Here is a 17,475-nt window from a genome sequence, read left to right as displayed (position 1 = left end):
TAAAACGTGCTTTATTCAGATATGCGGAGAGACAACACCGAGACTTCACATGAACACTGACAGGCAGAACAGCACCATAGTGGACACAGACCATGCTTGCGGGAGGCCGGCCGCAGTTCACTCACGGGCACGCGCGCGTGGGGCTGCTCAGGCCTCCTCCTCGCCCTCCTCCTCCTCGAACTCGCCCTGCTCGTCGGCCGTGGCGTCCTGGTACTGCTGGTACTCGGACACCAGGTCGTTCATGTTGCTCTCGGCCTCGGTGAACTCCATCTCGTCCATGCCCTCGCCCGTGTACCAGTGCAGGAAGGCCTTGCGGCGGAACATGGCCGTGAACTGCTCCGAGATGCGCTTGAACAGCTCCTGGATGGCCGTGGAGTTGCCGATGAAGGTGGCCGACATCTTGAGCCCCCGCGGCGGGATGTCGCACACGGCCGTCTTCACGTTGTTGGGGATCCACTCGACGAAGTAGCTGCTGTTCTTGTTCTGCACGTTCAGCATCTGCTCGTCCACCTCCTTCATGGACATGCGGCCGCGGAAGATGGCGGCCACGGTCAGGTAGCGGCCGTGGCGCGGGTCGCACGCGGCCATCATGTTCTTGGAGTCGAACATCTGCTGGGTGAGCTCGGGCACCGTCAGGGCGCGGTACTGCTGGCTGCCCCGGCTGGTGAGGGGCGCGAAGCCGGGCATGAAGAAGTGCAGGCGCGGGAAGGGCACCATGTTCACGGCCAGCTTGCGCAGGTCGGCGTTGAGCTGCCCGGGGAAGCGCAGGCAGGTGGTGACGCCGCTCATGGTGGCCGACACCAGGTGGTTGAGGTCGCCGTAGGTGGGCGTGGTGAGCTTGAGGGTGCGGAAGCAGATGTCGTACAGCGCCTCGTTGTCGATGGAGTAGGTCTCGTCCGTGTTCTCCACCAGCTGGTGCACCGACAGGGTGGCGTTGTAGGGCTCCACCACCGTGTCCGACACCTTGGGCGAGGGCATGACGCTGAAGGTGTTCATGATGCGGTCGGGGTACTCCTCGCGGATCTTGCTGATGAGCAGCGTGCCCATGCCCGAGCCCGTGCCCCCGCCCAGCGAGTGTGTGAGCTGGAAGCCCTGCAGGCAGTCGCAGCTCTCCGACTCCTTCCTCACGACATCCAGGACCGAGTCCACCAGCTCCGCGCCCTCCGTGTAGTGGCCCTTGGCCCAGTTATTGCCGGCGCCGCTCTGGCCTGCCAGGGGGAGGGAGATCATGAGACGGGAAGGCCCGCGTTTGGCAGGTGCCCTCATTTCCCCTCGGTTCCCTGGGTCTGCAGCGGCTGCCGCCCATCAGCCTCTGGCCCCCTGGGAAGGATGCTAGCGGCCTTCAGCTCCATGGGGGGTCTGGCTCGGGTGAAAGGCGGGCGTGGGTGGAGGGATTCACTGAACAGGAACGGGTGCCACAGTTTAAGAACTGAATCCAGTCAACGAAACCTCAGAGGCAGCCCAGACACCCGGCAGATGAAGGACAGGGTTTAGACTGTCCCTGCCCAGCCGTCCACCCCGGTTCTGTACGGTTCTCTACGTACCAAACACGAAGTTGTCAGGCCTGAAGATCTGGCCGAAGGGTCCTGACCTGACCGAGTCCATGGTGCCGGGCTCCAGGTCCACCAGGATGGCCCTGGGCACATACTTGTTCCCTGCAGGCACAGAGCTGGTGAGAGTGAGGTCGGGACAAGCCTCGCGCGCTGGGGGGTGACCGGGCAGGGTGGGCAGCAGGACGGCCCTCGCGACCCTCACCTGCAGCCTCATTGTAGTACACGTTGATCCGCTCCAATTGCAGCTCGCTATCGCCATGGTAACTGCCCGTGGGGTCGATGCCGTGCTCGTCACTGATGACCTCCCAGAACTGCAAAGCCGGGAGAGGAAAAGCGCCTCGCAAAGGCCCCTCGCCCGCCCTGTCCTTGGGGACCGGCACGGCACGGCGGTGCCATCGCAGTGGGGCTAGTGGCAGCAGCTGCAGCCCCCGCCCCGGGGACGCGCCGGGGACGCGCCAGGGACGCGCGAGACGGCGCGCGGGGGCAGGGGGCGCGCAGGGGCAGGGGGCGCGCAGCGCACGCGGCCCGGGGAGGAGCCGGGAGCGGACCCCAGGCCGGGCTGAGGGTCCACTTGCCGGGCGGGTCTGGGCCGCGGGGAGAGCCGGGAGGACCCCACCCGGGGGCGGCTTCCAGACCCCCGAGTCCCCGTGGGAGAAGGGCGTGGCCGCCGCCCGAGGGAGCCGGGGCGGGGCGCGGGCACCCAGGGGCCGCACGGCGATTCCGAGGCGCCCACGTCCCGCCGCCCCCGGTCCGGTCCGGACGGGCCTTGCCTTGGCCCCGGCTCTCGTGACGCGGCACTTTCCACTGCAGCCGCCGGCGGAGCCTCCACGCGCCCCCGGCCCGGTCCAGGGGCTGCTCCAGACGGCGGGGGTGGGGGCGGGGCGGCGTCAAGGCGGCGAGCAGAGCCCTGCGGGTTGGGGGCTCCTGCGCAGTGGGGGCGCCCTGCGCACCACCCACCCTCCTCCCCGCACCCTCTCCCGGCGCCAGGACGCGCCCCTCCCCCGCCAGCATCCCGGGGGCCCATCATCCCCCCCCCCCGCCCCGCCAGGATGCTGAGGACCCACCGTGCCGCGCCCTCGCCAGCATCCCCCGGCCCCGGGCCCGTTATCCCCCCGCCCCGCCAGGATGCTGCGGACGCACCCCCGCCCTACGCATCCCCAAGGGCCCGTTATCCCCCCTCTGCCCCTCAGCATCCCCGGGGCCCGCCATCCCCCATCCCCGCTAAGCATCCCTGGGGACCGTCATTCCACCCCTCCCCCGCCCGCATCCCCGGGGTCCCTCATCCCCCGCCCCGCCAGGATGCTGGGGCCGCGCCCCTCCCCCTAAGCATCCCTGGGCCCGTCTTGCCCCCCGCACCGCCAGGATGGTGGGGACGCAAACCCGCCCTAAGCATCCCCGGGCCCCGTTATCCCCCTCCCCCTAAGCATCCCCGGGGCCCGTCATTCCACCCCTCCCCCGCCTGCATCCCCGGGGCCGTCATCCCCCCCACAAGCATCCCCGGGGCCCGTCATTCCCCCCCCCCCCCGCCCCTCCAGGATGCTGGGGCCGCGCCCCTCCCCCTAAGCATCCCCGGGGCCCGTCATCCCCCGCCCCTCCAGGATGCTGGGGCCGCGCCCCTCCCCCTAAGCATCCCCGGGCCGGTCATCCCCCCTGCTCCGCGCCCACCTTGGCGCCGATCTGGTTGCCGCACTGGCCCGCCTGGATGTGCACAATCTCGCGCATGGTGGCGGCTGCGGAGCGGGGAGGGAGCTGAGCGCGGGGCCGGGTCGCGAGCAGCGAGTGCCCGCGGCGCCCCCAGCCCCGCTTTTAAGCGCGCGGCGCGGCCCGCCCCACCCCTGCGCGGGTGACGTCACGGCGCGGGGCGGGGCGCGGGGACTGCGGCACCGCGAGGGGGAGCCGGGGCGCGGTGCGAGGTGGGCGCGGGGCCTCGCGGGGGGAAGGGTCTGCCGCGGCGCGGTCCCCGGGGAGACCCTGGAGGGCGGCAAGGCCGGGGGGCCGCGGCTCTGCCTGCGTCGGGGCGCGGGGGGCGGCGGGGGGCGCCTGGGCCGTGCGCGCTGCAGGTGGGGGGATTGTGCGTGCCCGGGTGTGAGAGAGACGAGCCACGGGCACTTGTCCCTGCACGCCGGGTCTCCCGGGCCCTGACGCCTGGCGCCCGCCGCCCCCGCCCCCATGCACTTCAAGTGTCGACCCTCGGTCAGGGTCCACGGGCCCGGAGAGCGAGAAGACAACGAGATGGATACTCGCTGGACTCTGGATCCAAGTGGTACCCAAGAAGTAACACCTTGCATATGTCCTACCCATGTGATTCTGTGTTCTGGGGCCACACCGGCGATGTGCAGGCAGGGGTTCCTCCTGGCTCTGCACTCAGGAACTATTCTTAGTGGTGCTGGGGGGACCTTATACGGTGCCGGGGATCGAACCCGGCTTGGCTGTGAGCAAGTCAAACGCCCTCCAGGCTGTGCTTTCTCCTTTCTCCTTCCAGCCCCTCGGTTGTATGGCTTTTGGGTCACACCTGGCGATGCACAGGGGTTCCTCCTGGCTCTGCACTCAGGAGTTACTCCTGGCGGTGCTCAGGGGACCCTATGGGATGCTGGGAATCGAACCCGGGTCGGCCGCATGCAAGGCAAACGCCCTACCCATGTGCTCTCTTTCCAGCCCCCTCGGTTGCATGTATTCTTGAAGTGACTGTGGCTGGCTTTGGGGGGGCCACCGCTGACGGTGTTCAAAGCGGGGGGCACAGAGCCCTCTTCCTGGGTACACAGCTACACCCATCCTTTGAGCTGACCCTTTGAGCTGACGCCCGGCCCTGGCTCCTTTCAACTTTAAAAAGACTCCTAGACTCACAACTGCTGGAATCATCTGTAATTATCCAGGGGGGGGGGGGGCCGGGGGCGGCTCCCCAGTGTTTTGATTGAACCCCTGCTCTTGGGCATCAGGGAGGGGGAGCCTCCCAGTTCCCAGCTGGGGAAAAGAAGGCTCAAAGACCGCAGAGCCAGCTAATGAGCAAAGCCTCTAGAGCCCGTCTACAAAGAGAGAGGCCAGGTGGGACTCCCTGGCCCAGCCTTAACCGCTGAGTGGCCCTACCTGGGTCCAGGCCCTTCCTTACCTGAGCACCCACGTCCTCTCTGAGGCCAGCTTCTGTGACCATCAAATGGCTGTAATTATCAGGGCGTCCCCGCAGCCAGCCAGCCTGGTGGGTCGGGATGAAGTTCCATCACAAGTGGCTGCAGTTTATGGAGAAGTCTCCCTGCCCCTGCCAGAGAGGGCGCCGGCCTCACTACACTGTGTCCGCATTTGCAGGAAGCTGGTCCCTGAGAGCTGCCCGCGTGGGCAGCCGGCACCGGCCTGGCCTCTCCAGTCCCCATATCGTTCCCTCTTTCCCCTCCTCTGCGGCCGGGTGCCCCCTGCACCGCCCGGCCCATTCACGGCATTCTCAGGTTCTCTGTGCCTGCCTTCCCACACGCCCATATCTCCAGCTCCCTGGCAGCAGCTGGAACCTTCCAGAACCTCCCAGGGTCCTCCCCCCACCCCACCCCCCAGCCGCAATCCTTCCATTGCCCTCACAGTGGCACAGAGACTCTGGGAATGAATCTTCTCGTCTTAGCATCAGGGCAGGGGACTGGGGGTCAAGGCAGAGCAGGGGCAGGGGTGGGGGGGACGCGGTGGGGGGCCTCTGGGGGGGTGGCATTTCCTCCTGGGGGGCCCTTTGCAGGCTGTGGGAAGCCTGAGTGCTGGCGGGTGAGTTGTGGGGGAGAGGGCGTCCGTGGACAGTGCGGCAGCTCTGTAAGTGGCCACACCTGCAGGGCACCCCTCATCCCCCTCCCCCCCCCCCCCGCAGCCAGTGTGCACCCCGATCTCGCCCCACACCCAGCTTCCCGGCAGCCCACGACGTCTCAGTGTATCATCAGAGTGAAACACAGACTTTGAAATAATGCTGCTCCACCTCCGATGACTCACGCCGGCTGGGCGTCTGTTCCCCGCCTCTGCGTGGGCACCCTGGGCATGCCGGGTGGGCAGAGCGGCCTGCTCCAGAGCCAGCGGCCAGCCTCCCCCGGTGCCTCCCCGGGCAGCCCGGCCTCACACTCTGGCCAGGGGGATCCGCTGGGCAGGGGCCCTGAGGGCAGGGAGCCCGCCACTTCCTGCCTCGTGCCCTGGCCTCGCACCCGATGTCACCCTGTGTAAACACACAAAAAAGGACGGGCAAGGGGGGTGGCAGCGGCCTATCTCTCCCGCCGTCCGCGTTCGGTAGTCTCAGGCCGTTCCCCCACTCCAGGGAGGTCGATGGCGATGGTCAGGCGAAGGAAGGAAACGGGGGCCAGGCTGGTTGGTCTTAGCAGCAGTTTGTTACATGGAAGAGATGTACGTCATGGAGGCCCCAGGATCTCTCAAGCACGTGCTCCCTGTCCTCTCAGCTTCTGTCCTCAGCCCCATCTTCCCTGGTTCTCTGACGCACGTGTGCCCCCGAGAGCCCTGGAATCACCCTTATGTAGATCATGGTACCTCTAAAGGGCACAATAGAGTGATGTCATCAAAAGGAGTTACAGAAAGAACACTGAGGCAAAGCATACATTGTTTCTTTACATCCACTTTGTTTCTTTACATCCTAGCCTCACCTTTACAAGCTACAAGCACTTGGATTTGCATCCCAAAGACCAGCCTGGCTAGAGCTGGGAACCTACATCCCAAAGATCAGGCCTGGCTAGCACCTGAGATCTGCATATCCAAGGCCAGCTAGGTTTCTGTGAGAAAAGGGAAACTGCCTCAATATACTGAAATCATTTACTGAAGGCAGTTTGAAGGGGAGAAAGTTCAGTCTCATCCAAGCTAGTCAGGACACACAGGAAAACTGCTTCTAGGACAGATTCTCATTTAGCAGATCAACCCACCCTAGAACAGAATTCCCTGGGTGTGTTTCTCCTCTCCTTGTCCGACCAACATATAAGCATACATAATATAAATCATTTTGTATGGACACAGTAAGAAATACTACAAGCTTATAGAATTGCTCTCCTAGGGCCATCTCGATCTCAGACTGCAGTGCTCAGGCCAGATATCTTTCTTCTTAGAAGCAGAGTCTTAGTCTCATCGTTACTTTTGGATCATGACAGCATTCGCCTATGATCAAACTCTTAACTTATAGTTAAGAATCGTGGCAACTTGTCCTGGCCCATTGCAATGCCAGGGTAGCACATAACTTACCGGCTTGCCCTGGTTCCATCCAGTCCCACGTCGGGACCCTGCTCTTGGGGTGATAGGAAATGAGGGCAACTGAGGCTTAAGTTGAGAAGGCAGATGCCCAGGAGTGAATAATATTCAAAGCCAATCAACTCCTAAGTTACAAAGCACAGTATTAATTAATTGTCTTCCTGTATCTATACAAAAAGGAGATTGCATTAAAGCAAACTATCCAAAAGACATAAGGAGAGGAGAAAGGCAATATTAACTTACGGTACAAGTTCAGTGTCCTAGAAGGATGAGACCCTACAAAGTGGTTGGGGAAAAGAGCACAGAAGTGGTTACGGACAAAGTAATGGGAGTGACTCGGGAGCACTGTGATGGGTGCAACCTGATAAACCTAAGCTCCTTGTACTCCAACACACCCCAGGGTTTGAACTCGGCCCCCCAGACCCTGAGGGCATGTTGGGGTGGGGGTTGGATGGTCATTGGTCGGGCTGGACACGGAAGTGGGGGACATCCAGTGGAGAGCTGGGCTGGGTCCTTCTCCCAGCTGCTGCCAGTGGGCATGCGTGTGTGTGTGTGTGCGCGCGCGCGCATGCACGTTCATGGCCTGATGATGAGGGTGCTGACAGAGGGTGCTATCCCTAAGGCGCCCCGTGTCATATGAGATCTGCGTGGTGAGCGTCTGTCCGCGGAGGGTCAGAGTGTCCCCCAGTCAGTGACCCAGCGGTGTCTGCACGGTCCAGGGGCCTCCGTGCTTCCTGTTCTCCCTGCATCCCGAAGGGCTGCAGGCACAAGACCCTCCACTTTTTCTTTCCCGTGAAACTCCCCCAACACAGCCGCCTCTGTTTCCCAGAGACAGTCTGACCCCCTGTTTGATTTGCTTGGGAAGTGTCTGCCCACCCAAGCCGACACACTGCTGAGACTCTGCTGCGGTGACTATAGCTTGAGGCTTGCGGCCACCTGGGCTGCTCTGCCGGGGTCAAGCCAGGGCCAGCTGCAGGCAGAGCAGAGCCTCAGCCTGGGACTAAGCCTGCGCCTGCCCTCAGTGTTGCCACTTTTGATGGAATGAATGAAGGGTCCTAGACATTCTACAAGGATTCTGTACGTTCTTTTTCTGGGGGGTGAGGGGGGCCCACCTGGCAGTGCTTAGGACTTATGACACATTTTGTTTCTCTTTTTTACTTTTTGGGTCCTACTCGGTGATGCATAGGGGTTCCTCCTGGCTCTGTGCTCAGGAATTACTCCTGGTGGTGCTCGGGGGACCCTATCAGATGCTGGGGTTTCTAACCCAGGTCGGCTGCTTGCAAGGCAAATAAATGACCTCCCTGCTGGACTATCGCTTGGGCTTTGAACTACACATTTTATTTTATTTTTTACTTTTTTGGGTCATACCCAGCGATGCACAGGGGTTCCTCCTGGCTCTGCACTCAGGAATCACTCCTGGCAGTGCTCTCAGGGGACCCTATGGGATGCTGGGTATCGAACCCGGGTCGGCCGTGTGCAAGGCAAACACCCTCCCAGCTGTGCTACGGATCCAGCTCCTGAACTACACATTCTTAACAACGAAGAAACACTGTCTCTTGTGACTTAAATCTGACACCTTCTTGCAGCATTCTCAGGAGATGGGCCCTTTCCCAGTGGCCCCCACAATGCCCGTGGTCTGGTCAATGCTTCTCAAATTTTGTCCATCTGTGGACCAGTGGCTGACAACTGCTAATCTGCTGTCTGGCCCTGACTTGGTTCTCTGAGCAAACTGTTTCACATAGCCAGGGCCATCGCCACGGTTGCAGTGACTGTCCTCCCCACAGACACATCCCTGCATACTTGAGAGTACAGGCAGATGGAGCGTGTGCAAGTCCCCGCACTGTGTGACTTAGGGCACATCACTTAACCTCTCTGTGCCTCATGTTCTCCCTACTGGCAATAATCCTCTCCGCCTTCCGGGGCTGATCCAAGGACAAAGTGGACTCATCTATGGAAGCCCGAACCTCTGACTCAGGCCTGTGGGTCCCTTTGTTATATATCCCCCACCCCACCCCCCCGTCCCTTCCCTTCCCCACACAGTCATTAGGCTTCTCCGGAGTACTGTGTCCACACCTGGTGTTGCTGTCCTGACCGTCCTGACTTGCCCACAGCAAGGTCAGCTGCCGCTGCAGCCGTGAAAGAGCAGGGACATGAGGCTCCTCCCCACCCTGGGCCCGGGGGGGTGTCCCCAAGGGGCGGAGCGCTGCCCACAGCTGCCCACCCTCCTGCGGGGCTGTGCGGACCCCAATCCTCCCTGCCGGAGGGTGCGGGCCGCCCGCCGGCATTTTCTCAGGGCGTCCAGCCTCGTGCTGCTTCATCTCGGCAAACAGCGGCTCCTGGAAGCTGCGTCAGCATTTCCCGCTGCAGGGAGAGGCTGTGAGCCGTGAGCTGTCACTGTCACCTGCCCTGCTCAGCCCTCCGGGAAGGGGCGCCCCGGGAGCCCACAATGCCAGTGCTCCCGCCTGTATCATCCCCCCTCCACCTCTCGGCCCCCCACCCCCACCTCCTCATGGGCTGCCATTCACGGGCTTTGACAGGAGTAAAAAAAACACTCCAAGGACCTCAAAGATGCCACGAGACAAAGCACTGGCCTGTATGCATCCCCCCAGCCCTGCCCCGACTCCCCGAGCACAGCACTAGGAGTGAGCCCTGAGCCTTGCTGGGTGTGGTCCAGACCCTCCCACCCCTCCCACCCCCGCCATGAAAATGCCCAAAACAGTCGCGCCTGAGGACTGGAGCCGTAGCACAGCGGGGAGGGCAGTTGCCTTGCCTGCAGCCTACCGGGGTCCGACCTCCAGCAACCCATACGCTCCCCCCAAGCACTGCCAAGAGTAACCCCTGAGCACTACCAGCTGTGTCCCTCCCCCCCAGCATCGGTGCCTTGTAAGCCCCACCAACAGGGCCTGTTTGGCTCTTGGCAGTGGACACTGACCACCAACACTGGGCCTCAGAGCATGCCGGCAGCGGGGGTGCTGTGAGAGCTCAAAGTGCCTTTCCCTTGTTTAACTGTGAGGAGTGGTGTGGTCAATGGGCCGCAGGCGTGCAAGTCGAGAGCGTCCAGTCTCCTGCGGCTGCTTGCACGGAAGGAGTCTTCAGAGAAAGCCCCAAATCGTTTCTTTTTTTTTTTTTTCTTTTTTTTTTAATTTATTTATTTATTTATTTACAGTTGTAGATTTACAATTTTTTTTGTGCTTGGGTTTCAATTATACAATGATCAGATACCCATCCCTCCACCAGTGCCCGTTTTTCACCACCATGGATAATATCCCTCCCACCCCCATCCCCCCATCCCCCCCTGCCTCTGTGGCAGGACAATCCCCTGTGTTCTCTCTCTCCGTTAAATCGTTTCTTTTCCTTATGAGCCCTCCTGTGTTTGCCAGGAAAATCCCAGAACCACTTGTGACTGTGTAGAGCTACGACCCCAGCCTTAAAAGCAGATTTTACACGCCCGAGGCTAGTAGCAGGTTATCACTTCCCGCTTGTGGTGGATGGATTCTGTGAAATGGATTTGAGTTGACTCGGGTCTCTGGGACTCTGTGATCCTGCCCACATTGCTTGCTTTGTCAGCCAGGAGGGCTGTTACCTGCACTTCCTAACCTTGGCCCCCACGGCAGTTTTATCCTTAGGCTCTCTAAGCCTAGAGCTTGCCCCTTCTGAGAGCTGAAGGGATTTGAGATGTAGGGGTGGGGCCTGGATACCCGAAAGAAAAGCCAGTAACGGGGCGGCCAGGTCTCGGTCAGTCACCTTCTGTCCCGGGCCAGCAGGTGGCGCGCTGGCCAAGGACAGCTTGGTTGCTGTAAGTGTGGGACAAAGGGGAGTTCCGGTGGAGACACAGGCCAGAGGAGGGCACAGCCAGAAATGCCCATGGATGGGGTGGTGCTGAGTGGTATCTGGGCCCCATGGGATGCGTGTCTGCTGTGCTGACTCAGGTGACGTAGAGTTGAGGTTGGGCATCAAGAAGACGTGGATCCCATTGAGATGCCCAAGGAGACACGGAGCTAAAAGGAGAGCGCGGCTGAGGCCATTGGGGTGGAGGGTGGGGGGGTGAGGCAGGAAGGGGAAACAGAGTCCCAGCCAGACCAAGAGCTCAGGCCACAAATGATCTGTCAAGACTAACCGGAGATCGAGGACGGGACTCAACTGGAATCAGGGCTAAGGGAAGGGACAGAGAAGTTGAGGCACAGCAGAGGGGGGTGGGGGTGTGACAGGAGGTGCTATCAAAGCTGAGGCTGCCCTGCCCCGCCCCGCCCTCCCTGGACTCGCTGCCGAGTTGCTGGTGTTCTTAGCGGGAGAGGTTGGGCAGGAAGGATGCTCTCGGCTTCCCATCACGTACAGAAATCGGCACCCGGGGAAATGACTCAATGCCAGTCAGCGACGGCCTGGATTTGATGGGAAAGCATTTGGATTCTTCCCAAAATGTTCCGGCAGAGCTGGAGACGGACTCGTTCCAAATGTGTCTCTCAGTCCCTCTCGGCAGAGTTCCCGACAGGGAGCCACACACCCCCTCACGGCAGCACTGGCCTTGGGGGACCAGCCCTGAACGTTTTGTTTCATTATTCAACCCCACAGTAACCCTCTGGAGAGAGGATTGCGCTCGTGTCTCTGGAAGAAGGAACCAAGAGTCGAGAGATGAAAAGCCTTTACCCAAAGGTGGGCTTAAAGGAGTGGAAACAATCGCCATCCCGCCCCCGACCCCCAACGCACACACCAATACCACCAGAGGTGGCCCTGGGTGACCATTATGTTTGAGAAAGAATAGGGTGTGTGGGGCTGGAATATGGCAGATAAAAGGCATTTGCTTTGCATGGGGCCAACCGGGTTCCATCCCATATGGCTCCCTGAGCACCGCCAGGAGAAATTCCTGAGTGCTGAGCCAGGAGGAACCCCTGAGTATCACTGGGTGTGCTTCTGTCCCCCCAAAAAATTTTTTAAAAAAAGGGTGGGGAGTTTGGTTCAGTGGTGGAGCATTGACCTTGCAGGTTCAGTCCTGGCTGGTACCAGACAGACAGACAGACAGACAGACACACACACACACACACACACACACACACACACACACAAGCATACAGCTGCTCTGAGGACTCAGGTCTGGAGGCTGGCAGCCGAACGCGCCAAGGCCCTTCCTTCCTCCTCTGCGGGCCGACTCTGCAGGGGTCCCCGCCCACCTGGCTGGCTCAGCGGGCGCCGCACACCTTCCCCCCATTGAGCAATCCAAGACCGGGCCGGGCGCTCCCAGGAGGGAGAGTGTGACGTCACTCACTCGGTCAGGTGGCCTGCGAGAGGCTGGTGATTGGCGGTGGCGGCGGTGGGCGGGGCCTGCATCCCTGGCCGCGGAGCCCGGGAAGCTGCTGGGGACCGGCGTGATGGGGAAGCCGCCCGGGAGGAGGCAGGTGGGCTGCCTGGGGAGCCCGGGAGAGGAGGGGGCGCTGCGGGGCTGGCTGTGTGACTGCTGGCTGGGAGGACGCCCGGAAGGATGAGCACGGAGGAGTGAGGGTCTCTGCAAAGGCCCTGCAGCCGCCCCGGACCTGGGCCCGACCCTCCGTCCCCCTGCACCTGCTCCTGCCTCCCAGGCTCCCCGCGGGGCACTCGGTTTTTTTTTTCTTTTTTCTTTTTCTGTCACACCGGGCGATGCACAGGGGTTACTCCTGGCTCTGCACTCAGGAATTACCCCTGGCAATGCTCGGGGGACCATATGGGATGCTGGGAATCGAACCCGGGTCGGCTGTGTGCAAGGCAAACGCCCTCCCCGCTGTGCTATGGCTCCAGCCCCAGCGCTCATTTTTTTTTTCAAATAATCAGTTTATTTTTAAGTTATTTACAATAATTTATTACGTTCAGTATTCCAACACCAATCCAGCCACTTCCCACCACCGTTATTTCAAATGATTTATTTTGTGTTGCCTTGTTATGAATACAAACAAAAAAAAAACACTGTCCTCCCGTTGTTCATAGATTTGCTCCAGCGGGCCCACCAATGTCTCCATTGTGAGACTTGTTGTTACTGTGTTTGGCATATCGAATACGTCACAGGGAGCTTGCCAGGCTTTGCCATGCAGGCGAGATACTCTCGGTAGCTTACTGGGCTCTCTGAGAGGGACAGAGGAATTGAACCTGGGTTGGCCGCGTGCAAGGCAGACGCCCTACCCATTGTGCTATCACTCCATTTGTTTGTTGCTGTTGTTATTGAGATGAGGCCGGTTGCCATCTATCTTATACTCCATCAGACGTGCTGTGCTGGTCTTGGTGCTGAGTGTGAGATGTCACACGTCTGTGAACGCAGCCCCCGGGGCTCTTGATAACTCTTCATCCCTTGCGGTCTCCCTTTCCAAGAAAGCAACCAGGACGCAGCATCCCTTATAATGCAGGGGGCACTGGATACAGAGCCGGCTGGGCATCCAGGAGGGAGAGTGGGCGAGAGTATAGTCACAGCCAGCTGGCCTGGTCTTTGTGGCCGTGAAGGCCGTCTGTCCCTTCCCGGCCTTATGCTCTTAGCGTGTGGACTCGAGAAGGACATTGCGGCTGTTGGCTGGGGTTCTGGCACGCATGTCCACTGCCCCCTGGAGCAGCTCTGTGTCAGGCTGTGGGAAATTAGGCGAGTGACAAAGGTTGAAGTAAGAGACCCAGAGAGGCCAGTCTTGGAGCGGAGTCAAACCTTTGTTCTTATTTTACACACCCAGTGGTGCTGGCCTCTAAGGGCTGGAGAGAATTCAGGAGGCTCAGGCCTGGCTGGTGGAGACTGGGGGTCCACGCCCAGCACCACCTGGTCCCCGCTAGCACCATCTCCCACTTGCCCCTCCCCCCCCAATCACTGGGCTCAGAGTAGCCCCCGAGCCCAGCCAGAGCACGCCTGATGGAGTTCCTAGGGAACTCATGTTCCCCCCGCCCCCCGGAGGTTCTCAGAGTTTTCCCGGGAAGCCTTGTGGACAGGAGTGGGGTGGGGGGGGGTGATCAGGAGAGACCTCAGAGCTGCCCAAGCCTGGTTTGGAGGGTGCCCCAGGAAGCAGCTCTCCTGCTGAAAGTGACCCTTGCTGCAGCTGAGACCAAGAGGGCCTGAGGGTGTTTTGCCAGTGGAAACTTCTAGGCTGAGCTCGCCTGAGCATCCGGCTCTAACGCCGCCGTGTTGCTTTGACAGCTGTCCGATCGCCAGGGCCCGCATGGGCCTTCAGTGCTTCATCGGAGGCCCAGCCTGAGCGCAGTTCCCGGGGGTCAGCATGAGGGGCCCCGACGCCGCACAGGTCAGTGAATCAGCGTGGATGAGTGACCGCTTTGTGTCGCTGCTGGTGTCTGGCTCCCCCATCCCAATCGTGGGGACTTAATTGAACAAAATTTTAAAGTTGATTTTTATTAAAAACACCGTGATGGGGCTGGAGTGAGAGCACAGCGGGTAGGGCGTTTGCCTTGCATGCGGCCAACCCAGGTTCGATTCCCAGAATCCCACATGGTCCCCTGACCACCGCCAGGAGTAACCCCTGTGCATCGCCAGGTGTGACCCAAAAAGCAAAAAAAAAAAAACCAAAAAAAAACCAAAAAAAAAAAAACCACACCGTGATTCACTCTAGGGGTAAAGGCAGCTCAGATAGAGAAGGGAGCACCAAATAAAGGGTGTTGGGAAGATCCGCCCAGGATGGGAGATGCATGCTGAAAGTAGACTACAGACCGAACATGATTGCCACTCAATGACTCTTTTGCAAACCACAACAGCCAATAGGAGAGAGAGAACAAAAGGGAATGAGAGGTAAGGTGGGATGGGGGGGTTGGGGGGTGGGAGGGATACTGGGACCCATGGTGGTGGGAAATGGGCACTGGTGGAGGGACGGGTACTCGATCATTGTATAACTGAAACCCAAGCACAAAAGTTTGTAAGTCTACAACTGTATCTCATGGTGTTTCACTAATAAAAAATTTTAAAAAAAGAACTGAAGTACTCAGAATATGCTCAAAAAATTCTATTCTTTTCGGTACTCAAACCTGCATAGACGGGAGAAAAAATTGTAGAAATGTTTATGTAAATTTGTTCCAGTATCAGGCTTCACCACTATTTTTTTTATCAATCCATCTAACCATCCAAAGGTCTACATTACCTAGTTTGCCATAGTTCAGGTGGGGGTGGAAGATTGAATGGGAATATTTGTAAAGAAAATGGTGTTGGAACACGGTATGTGTTAAACTGTATCATTAATAGTTCTGTGAGATACAATGCCTAAAAAGAAATAATTAAAAATAAAGGTCGGAGCGATAGCATAGCGGGTAGGGCATTTGCCTTGCACGAGGCCGACCCAGGTTCCATCCCCGGCATCCCATATGGTCCCCCGAGCACCGCCAGGAGTAATTCCTGAGTGCATGAACCAGGAGTAACCCCTGTGCATTGCTGGGTGTGACTCAATAAACAAAGGAAAAAAAAAGTTTCCTTAGAAGAAAATTCGTGAAAACTCTTGTGTCTCACCATGGAGCCACTAAACCCATGTATAAGAGATTCCTAAGATGTTGTTACGGATTCAGCTGTCTGTGTTTATGTTTTGTTAATGAGATTGGTTCCCTTCTCCATTACATACCGTCCAATCTGGTGTGCTACTCCTGTCTTATCAGGGTTTGAGATGTCGTGCAACTGTGCACTCCAGAAAGTGCAAAATTTTTGCTGGTGTGATACAGCTGGAGTTAAATTTGTAACTGGGTGTCGGCTTTGGGGTGTGTATGTGTGACTATCAGGGCTTCTGGAAGTGCCTGTCCCCAACTCCGTGGGAGCCTGGGGATTTCAGCCACACGACCCCAGATCTGAGGTTTTCAGCAGAATAATTTTTTCATGAGACTCGTCCCAAGGCAGTGGGGTGTGCCTGGAGTTGGCTGCCTGGGCTCTGTTTGGGCGGCCGGTGGGCTGACCCGCCCCCCTCCGGGGTGTGATGGGGACTTGTGCAGCACTGAGAGGACAGCCCCTCCCCTCGCACTCTGAGGGTACGAAGGGCATGTGGAATGTTCCATGGGAGGGTGCCTCGCTGATGGAGGTGCTGACGGAGGAGAATGCTGTGATGCTTAACCAGTGTTGGGACTTCCCAGAGCTCATGGGCTCAGACCCACAGTATAACCCCCTCAAGTGTCCTGTGTTGCACCCTTTGCAATACTGACCTTCCTCCTCATCACTCGGGCAGTTTCCAGCCGGAGCTCAAGGCTGCATGAATGGTTGGAGAGGAGGAGAGAAGGGGAACAATGCCCCTAACACACATGTACACACACACACACACACACACACACACACAATCACAAGGCTCTCGCGTGAGGAAGCAGGATTGGAGGGCTGAGCAAACGGCTTGGCCTCCTGCGATGCAAAAAAAAAAAAAAAAAACCAACAAAACCCATAATTGCATCTCCAGCCGGCTGACAGCACATTTTCCGGAGCTCCACATCCACGCGGTTTCCTTGGCAACCACCAGCCATCCTCCAGGACTGCCTGAGCAGGAGGGGGCGGGGGTCCGTCCCTCCGCCTTTCTTGCACCAGCCAGGCTGCAGACCTTTGTTGGGGCCGTTCATGCCAGAAGTTGCTTTTCTCCTCACGCGCTCCGGCAGGGCCAGAGCCATTAAGAATCTCGGCGCGGCCTGTCCGCCCGGCGCCAGTGCCTTCGTTTCCTGTCCTTCCCCTCTCCCCTCTGCCCGGCGCGCTGTCCTCTAGGCAGATGCCGTTATGGGCAGGCCCAGGCCGCGTGCTCCTGACTGCGGTGAGCTGGGGCTCGGGTCTTACTGATTTATCGTGGCTTTTTCCACCGCGCAGAATTTCAGTCAAAAGATACGGTGGGAATGAGACCCTGGGAGCCCCTCTTTTGTGCCCTGCCCGGGAACAAGCAGGCTATTGTTCTCAGCCTACATCTGACGCCCCCCCGCCCCCCCCGGGAGCCCCTTCCCAGCCAGAGAGGGTCTGGCCATGCCCTTGTGAGAGGACAGAGTGCTTCCATCCACCCCGCGAGGGTCCCTGACGGTCCCCGCACCTGCAAGGGGACCTGGCGAGCCTCAGCTGTCCACAGCATCGCACGTCCCCTTGCAAAGAGGCTCCCGACTCTGTCAGAAGCTTCCAGAAGCATTTCTCCTTTAACCAGAAGGTCCACGCAGCCGAGTTCCTGGGTCGCGTGGGCAGAACTGGGCTTCTCGGGTGTGTCACGGGCACCGTGGCCTGTGCCACTGTGTGCAGCCCACGGAGAAGACTGTCTCCCTGCTTCTCGGTCCAGGCCTGGAAGGGGACATGAGGGGCGCATGGCCGCGCGGTGAGGCCCCTCGTAGGGTCACGGAGTCTCCATCAGGTCAGAATGTCGGAAAAGGAATGGTCCATGCAGGAGCAGAAGCCGGAATGTCATGATTTCTGGAAAGAGGAGTTTGTGGGGGTTTATCCCAGATGCTCGTAGAGACCCCCCGAGCCTGGATTGAGGGTCTGTCACCCCCTACCCCCCGGCTCTCTCTGATGGGGAGATTGTTAGGTGGAACCCGGCATTCTCGGTTCTCTCTCTACTCCCTGCATCTCACTCAAGCAACAGGCCGGGGCCTGGGGGCTGAAGTCCTGGGTTCGATTCCTGGCACCACCAACAAGCGTGCCCTGCCTGGTCGGTATATGCCTGGGGGGTGTGAAGGATGTCGTGTCCTGCATTTGCAGTAGCCACGGGCAACAGCGTGACCGCGGGCCAGCAGGCATCTTCCCGGGCTGCGGCTGGGCTCCAGAGTCCGACTGGTGGAGGAAATG

The 17,475-nt window shown here is 59.6% G+C and overlaps 2 protein-coding genes across 2 annotated transcripts in view; one reads left to right on the top strand and one right to left on the bottom strand.

Moving 5' to 3' along the window:
- The window catches only part of LOC130017734 (ribosyldihydronicotinamide dehydrogenase [quinone]-like), a 136,987-nt gene that overhangs the window by 63,034 nt on the left and 56,478 nt on the right, over nt 1-17,475 (top strand). The gene's annotated exons all lie outside the window — the stretch shown is intronic.
- TUBB2A (tubulin beta 2A class IIa) lies at nt 147-3,376 on the bottom strand. The gene is made up of 4 exons (XM_056108483.1): nt 3,219-3,376; nt 1,756-1,864; nt 1,545-1,655; nt 147-1,208 (listed from the first exon to the last, which is right to left on the bottom strand). Exons 1-4 carry the CDS (start codon nt 3,273-3,275, stop codon nt 148-150), a joined length of 1,338 nt encoding a protein of 445 aa, XP_055964458.1. The 5' UTR covers nt 3,276-3,376; the 3' UTR covers nt 147.

This window comes from Sorex fumeus, unplaced genomic scaffold (genome assembly GCF_029834395.1).
Source record: "Sorex fumeus unplaced genomic scaffold, SorFum_2.1 ptg000218l, whole genome shotgun sequence".
Classification (NCBI taxonomy): Eukaryota; Metazoa; Chordata; class Mammalia; order Eulipotyphla; family Soricidae; genus Sorex; species Sorex fumeus.
This window is presented reverse-complemented; position numbering and strand designations above follow the sequence as displayed.